The following is a 7,313-nucleotide window of genomic DNA, read 5'->3' as shown; positions in this document are numbered from 1 at the left end:
TCGCCTGGAGAAGGAAATGGCAACCCAGTCCAGTATTCTTGCCTGGGAAATCCCAGGGACAGAGGAGCCTGGCAGGCTATAGTCCCTCAGGTGGCAAAGAGTTGGACATGGCTTAGTGACTAAACAACAGCAACAACAAACTATCTTTCCTGTAAGCTTAAGAGGTCTGGATCTAGAAGAGCTAGAGGAGAAGCTGGGATGGATGTGGCCCAGGGAGTGTGGACTGGGTGGCACTCCATCTGTTGCATTCCAGGTGTGCTGTGCCAAAGAAGCAGAGAAAAATGGGTTTGTCCTGGGATGAGTATCTCTTCATCAGTGATTCCTTCCTGTATTCTATGTAACTTAAGCTAGACCTTTCAGGTCAGGAAGCTTGTGTTCATGTTAGCATTTAAAAAATTTGAATTATTTGAGTTCCCCCATTCTCCTGCTTCCTGTTCATTGGATCCAAATCTGGAACTGTTTATTGCTGCTTTGGATTTTCTTTTTCTGCTCTACTGTTCCTTTTTAGTCTTGTTTCCCATCACACATTGCCACCTCTCACATTCTCCATGCAGCCTACTCACCAGCAAAGCAGATTGGCCAGTATCCCCCAAGATGTCCTCGCCTCTGTGACTTCATTTACACAGCCCCCTTGCGTCCAAGGCCTCAGAGTGGGATGTTTGTTATTGCTGAAATTCTACCCACCCTCTAGGATCCAGCAGTTCATTTGCCATTTTTTTTTCATGAAGCTTCCTGTCTTCAGAGGGAATTAATCTCCAACTTTTCTGGGCTTCTCCTTCTCTGTTAGGACCCTGACTTCACTGAGATGTTGTATTAGGGGTATTTGTGGGTATGACCAGACCCAAAGATCAAGGGCAAGAACTTGGTCTTGATTATCTTAGCAGTCCTCCTAAGACTTAGCAGTGCTGTGAACATATTGGGCATTCATATTTTTAAAAATTGGAAACCTTGAAATTGGAGGCCTTTTAACTGAAAGCATAATAAAATTAATGGAAAGCTTTGTCTAATTTCCTCTGCTTTATTCCTTTGGAGGCTGTCTGTTAGGCACATCTTCTTCCCTACTACACCTCCCAATTTAGCACCAACACCAAATGTCCTTCTCTGAAAGATTATTTTCTTTCAGATAATGATAAAGATGTTTAGTCAGAACAGAGTGAACATCAGCTCCTTTGGAAGAAAGGCTATGCACTGAAAGTCAGTAAACAGAAAATGAACATTAGTGGAAAGTAATCTCCCTTCTGGGGGTAGGGAGGGTGGACGGCAGACAATGTAGAGAAGCAAGTGTGCCCCCCAACCCCCCAAGAGATTATAAATGTGTACAAAAAACAACAGAGTAATGTTTAACTTGAGGGAGGGGAGTTACAGCAAACTCAGGTAAAAAAACAATCTTAAATACAAATATTTAAGAATTTAAGGTAGCATGTAAATGATGTATTCTAAGCTTTAGAGGAAAAATAGTCCCAGATAAGATTTTAGCCCATCTTTCTGCAAAGATGGGGATATTCCCTATGTAGTACTTTCTCTCTATCCAGACACAAACAATAACTTTTCCTTTGTGCCACTCCTTTGGAGAGATAGCTCAAAAGTTCAAGCCCTGCTGATATTGGGTTGGTGCCATCCTCTTCATGTAAGAAAGTGCTACATTGGGAATATCCCATCTCTGCAGAAGGATGGGCTAAAATCTTATCTGGGACTATTTTTCCTCTAAAGCTTACAATAGCTTTATCACTGGAAATGGGTTTTGCAATGAGTGTCAATATGTGTCTGTAAGGTATGAATGGCAATATGTGGTGCTACTGAAGTTTTATTGTGTAGAATTGCAAGTATGTGTGAAAGGTAGAGCTAGGAGAGGTGTTAGATTAATTTTCAAGTTGTGTTTATCCCAAAGGGAAGTATTTTGATGCTGTTAATATGTGTGCTACTTATTAGGGAAGATACTACTTTTTAAAAATTATCGTTTATTTAGCTGCATGAGGTCTTAGTTGCAGCATGCGGGGTCTTTTTTAGTTGTGGCATGCAGGATCTTTAGCTGTGGCATGTGAATGCTTAGTTGCTGCACGTGGGATCTAGTTCTCTGACCAAGGATGAAACCCGGGCCCCCCGCCTTGGGTGTGTGGAGTTTTAAGCACTGGACCACCAGGAAAGTCCTGAGATATTACTTCTTGGATTGCTTTCCAGTGTGCATTTGAGTAGCCATTAAATAACTTGATAAATGAAACAGTGTGTTATGTATTAACTAGCCTAATGACACAGATCATCTGCTAAATGATAAATCTTTTGGAGAATAAATTGGTAGATACTTTAGATGGGGTGATTAAGGACATTGAAACTGAGATTTTAATGACAGGGAATAGTCATTTGGGGATGAAGGAAGAACTTTCTAGGCAAGGTAAGTGTAAAGGCCTCAAAGTGGAAATGAGCTTGGCCTGTGAGAAGACCAAAAAGAAGGCTACTGAGGCTGGAGTAGAGGGGCCTGTGCAGAATGGTAAGACATGTGGTTGGAGAGGGGTACAGATCAAGTAGTACTTTGTAAGTCAGGATAAAAATTTAGATTCCGTGCTTCGTGTGAGGGGGCTTTCCAGGTGGCACTAGTGGTAAAGAATCTGCCTGCCAATGCAGGAGACATAAGAGATGCAGGTTTGAACCATGGGTGGGGAAGATGCCCTGGAGAAGGGCATGGTAACCTACTCCAGTATCCCTGCCTGGAGAATCCCATGAACAGAAGAGCCTCATGGGCTCCAGTCCATAGGGTCAAAAAGAGTTGGACACGACTGAAGTGACTTAGCATGCATGCTTAGTATGGAAAGTAATGGGAAGCCATTAGTGTACTTTAAGGGGAAGAACACTCTGCTTGGGGGTGACTTATGGATTAGAGGAAAGCAAGAGAAGATGGGGTGGCAGCTGGTGGTAAGCACGAAGTAAGTTGGGACAGCTGTCCAGAACTAGGGTGGTAGCAATGGGGCTGGGCAAGAGTGGATAGATTCAGGAGCAGTTAAGAGAAAGTGGGTGTGGTGAAAGAAGAAGCCAGATGGGCAGACAGGTGGGATAAGCCTCTAGGTAAGTGGGAAAACATCTCCTATAGGAATTGCATTTCCATTTATACTGTAGGAACTCCAGTCTCTGAAAAAATTGTCTTCTGCAGTCACTGAGGACCTGGCTCACCATTGACTTTTGATCTTTGAAGATAACTCCATAATTAGGTTATTGCATTTTCCCCACCCTCTTTGCTTTCTCTCTAGTCAGACTTCTTAGATTTCAGGGGTGGGCAGTGGGTAGGAGGGGTTCCAAGGATGGCTGCATTTGACCTGAGGAAAAACTGAGATACTGCCCACAGTCACTTATCTGGTCAGCCTCAAATTTCAAAGGAAAGGCTTGGCGCTAATTGTGCTAAGGGCCGGGGGTTTTATATACCTAATCTATCATTCCATTCTCTTGAAAACATTGTGAGGTACATTTTAAAATTCCACTTTTCCAAAACAAAACAAAAAATGGGGGAGGATCAGATATGTTTTTCATTTTGCCCGAAGTCACACAGTTTGTAAGGGTAGAGCCAGGACTGAAGCCGGAATCTGGCTCCCTACACTCTCCACGTAGCTGCTGAGTTGGGATTAGTCTATTTTCCTTTTCCTTCTCATTACCACACAGACTCCATCAAAGAACCCAGTAGGAGGAAGGCCGTGATTTCTCTCTCTCTCTCTCTCTTTTTTTATGGACTGTATTTGCCTCCCCTCCACCACAGAGTGCCTAGTAAGGTGCTCAGCAAACGTTCGTGCCTGGAGGCAACACCGTCTTCCTGGTGCCGCAAACGGGGCTGGGGTAAGGAGTAAGGCAGTGCTGTGAGATGGATCCTGCTACTCCCTCGGCTGCTAGGTGATGGGGAGGGATACTTCAGTCTGTGCCTCGACTCGAAGGCATTTTCCATTTCCTAGTCCCCTCCCGCTCTCCATCCCTCACCTCTCGCCCCTGGACTTCAGCTCAGGCCCCTAGGGGAGCGTCCCTTGCCGCGGGGCTGACAGCACTTGGGGGCGCAGGGTCCCGGTTCTCCGAGCTCTTGCCCATCTGTGCGCAGAACCTCGTTCCGGGGCGCCTGGAGCCCGGCGGGCATTGACGTCAAGCGGCGGCGAAGCGCTGCCTACAGACGGTTGACCCGGACCCTCCTCCACACCCCCTTCCTTCCTTCATCGCCCCCTCCTTCTTCCCTGCGCCCCGGCTCAGGCTCGCTATAAAAGGTGGGAGCGCAGGGTGCCCGAGTAGCGCCGAGTTTCAGCACCATGGAGAGCCCCCGTCTGCGCCTGCTGCCCCTCCTGGGTGCCGCCCTGCTGCTGCTGCTACCTTTGCTGGGCGCCTTAGCCCAGGAGGACGCCGAGCTCCAGCCGCGAGCCCTGGACATCTACTCCGCCGTGGAGGATGCCTCCCATGAGAAGGAGCTGGTCGGTACCCCCTCGCCCCGGACTCCCCTGGCTGCCGCGATATTCCTTGCTTTGTACGCGTCTCTCTCTCTCCCCGCCTCCCCACCCCGATTCTTAGATTCAGGGTCCGGGGAGGTGGGCACAAATCCCCGGCTCCCGCTGTCACTCGAAGAACGTCTTGAGCCCATGGGCTCCAGATAGTCTGTGGAGCAAATCCCTGATCCCGGCTCCTCAGAGCAACAGGAGTCTCTGCGGCTTCTGGCCCTGCGGTCAGTACGTGGGACAGCGCTCGCTAAGTTTCCACCCCTCGAACGTCCCTCTTTGCGGAGTCCAGGGGAGGAGTGTGTGGTGCCCCGGTTCCTTATAACTAGGGCTGGAAGTGAGCACCTGGGCTGGGCGCACAGCCAAGGCGGCAACTTGGGGATCCGGGGGGCGGTGTGTTGCAGATTGAAGCGCTGCAGGAAGTTCTGAAGAAGCTCAAGAGTAAACGTATTCCAATTTATGAGAAGAAGTATGGCCAAGTCCCCATGGTAAGGCTTTGGGGTCACCCCTCCCTGTGCTTTTCTACGAGGAAATGCACCCCCTTGAACCTTCCTTAGACATCAGCTTCTTCCCAGGATGTGGCTATTCATTCAGATAATGGGTTTGCAGAGTTCGTGGGCTCCCCTTTGCTTCCACTGTGTCAACCCTTTTCTCTTGGTCTCTAAAGTTAAAGAATAGATTGGCCATTCTGGAACATCAAACAACTGGTACCAGGAATCTGCCCTTGGGTTTCTGTGGAAAGCAGTATTTCCTGAAAATACGCTTTTTTTTTTTTTTTTAAACCTCCCAAAGAATTCTCTGAGTGGAAGAGTCCTTGAATCTAGTCAGTTCTTGTTCCTCTAATTTACTTCCTGCCTTCTGAAGCACTGCCAGTTTTTAAAAACCTAAGTTCAAGTAAAAAATCTTGATTCCTGTCTGTTCACCGTCCTTGAATCACACACACACACACACACACACACACACACACACACACATTTTAATCTTTTTTTCTTGGGATGAGAAGGTGGACACAGGGAGCAAGGATTGCAAGGTCTATTGTTTATTTCTTAGATGAAAAGGTTTGGTTGACTTTTTTTTTGATGAGCAATTGGAGGACCCAGGAAAGGTACCCTGAAAAAGGTAGAACACAGTAGGAGAGTTTAATAATTTAAATTTCTTACTTTTTATGTTCTCTCTCTCAAATAACAAGCCCAAGGCTCTCCTTGTTTCAAGCCTGACTATACTTAGACCCACGGTGGTGTGGTAGGGTTCATCTGTCCCTCCCCAGAGACAGACTCTGTTGATGGGGCGACGCGCCTGTTGGGAGCACAGGTGTGCTTGTGCGGCATGACTATACATTGTGTTGTTTGCAGTGTGACGCGGGAGAGCAGTGCGCCGTGCGGAAAGGAGCTAGGATTGGGAAGCTGTGTGACTGTCCCCGAGGAACCTCCTGCAATTCCTTCCTCCTGAAGTGCTTATGAGGCACCCACGCTTCTCCATAAGCCCCCTCCCCACTTTCCCCAGGGGACCACACCTTCATCCCTGGAGTCTGGCTTTAGCAACAAAGTTTGCATTTCCCTCTAAGGAAAAGGGGGCTGTCTTCCTGCTGTTTCCAAATAAAAAGAACACATTAGATGTTACTGTGTGAAGGGTAATGCCTTGTATGGTGTGGCTCTGTGTACAAAGTGTTCTATTCTTATTTTCTCTGTCTGACAAACTTTTAAAAGTGAATATTTAAGCAAAGAGGAAGAACTTCACTTTGAAAATTGTATTTTTGTAGGTGGCATGACAGGATGAAAATTAGATCAGGTAAAATCTTGACAGATGACATCACAACCTGGAAAATAAATCACCCAAGCATCACAAATTGAAGCATGTACAAATTATACATAATAAAGTGTTTTTCATAATTGCTCATTGTGCATTGTTGTTTCTGCATAAATAATTTAGATAGGAATGGTGGGATTAATCATGCTGTTGTTTTCAAAGAAAAATGTTTTTAAAATAGAGGTCCACTGGGAAAACAGCACCAGGACTCCGAGGAGCTTTCATCATTAATTAGGAGTTTGCTGCACAAACTTTGGTATATTATTTTCCTTTGATTGCAATGGTGTGTGAAGTATGTGTGTTTGTGTGTATGGATGTGTGTGTGGGTGCTGTGTGTGTGTGTGTGAGAAGAGAGAGAGAGATGAAATGAAGATGATTGGAGTTGAGTTGATACATTTTGTTTATTAAAACCTTCAGCTAGAACCCTTAAACAGGGAGAACAATAGAGAAATTATTTCAGCCTTTAGTCACATTAAGAGCAATTTGAAAAATTAAGAATTTTGTTTTGACAGTTCCTTTATTAGAAGTTATGTATTGGTTAAAAAAGTAGACTCTTTGGGGGTTGTTTTATGTCCAGAGGAAGGTAAATAGCCATTTTAGCAGCTCTAAGAGTGTGAGACCCAATAATTACCACTGTTTAATACACAATCTTGGAAATATTCTCAATTCAAAGGGGAAAATGATCATTTCAGTAAACAGTTTCGAAGGGAACAAATGAAAATCGATGAGGGCAGGTTCAACTCGAGAAATACAAAAATCTTAAATGTAAAGTTTAGGAGCCATTAAATGTTTCTGAGTGCTTACCTGAGGTCACATTTCTGGGACTGTAAATCAAACTACATAATATTCAGGAAGAAGCATCTTGAATGGCTTTTTCCTAATGCAAACTCAGGAGGCCCCTGCATAAAAATATAATTTAAAAATAAGGTCCCTCCACTGATTCTTAGGGATCTAGAATATGGTGTGTAAAATATTGCCATACACAATTGCCCTTTACTCTTATTGCCCTTTGCTCTTATTATTACTGTTAGCATGACTGGTCCTCTTAATTATCTT

The 7,313-nt window shown here is 45.2% G+C and overlaps 1 protein-coding gene across 2 annotated transcripts; it reads left to right on the top strand.

The window, feature by feature from the left end:
- Nucleotides 1–3,531: 3,531 nt before the first annotated feature.
- CARTPT (CART prepropeptide) lies at nt 3,532–6,347 on the top strand. 2 transcript variants are annotated; one of them, XM_024981232.2, is made up of 4 exons: nt 3,532–3,816; nt 4,216–4,430; nt 4,856–4,939; nt 5,804–6,347. In XM_024981232.2, exons 2-4 carry the CDS (start codon nt 4,272–4,274, stop codon nt 5,909–5,911), a joined length of 351 nt encoding a protein of 116 aa, XP_024837000.1. In that variant the 5' UTR covers nt 3,532–3,816; nt 4,216–4,271; the 3' UTR covers nt 5,912–6,347. The 2 variants fall into 2 exon arrangements, with proteins under 2 accessions (XP_024837000.1, NP_001007821.1); NM_001007820.3 differs by lacking the exon at nt 3,532–3,816 and having other exon boundaries at nt 4,253–4,430; nt 5,804–6,342.
- The last annotated feature ends 966 nt before the right edge of the window (nt 6,348–7,313 follow it).

The sequence above is a fragment of the Bos taurus genome, chromosome 20, assembly GCF_002263795.3.
Source record: "Bos taurus isolate L1 Dominette 01449 registration number 42190680 breed Hereford chromosome 20, ARS-UCD2.0, whole genome shotgun sequence".
NCBI classification, from domain to species: domain Eukaryota; kingdom Metazoa; phylum Chordata; class Mammalia; order Artiodactyla; family Bovidae; genus Bos; species Bos taurus.
This window is presented reverse-complemented; position numbering and strand designations above follow the sequence as displayed.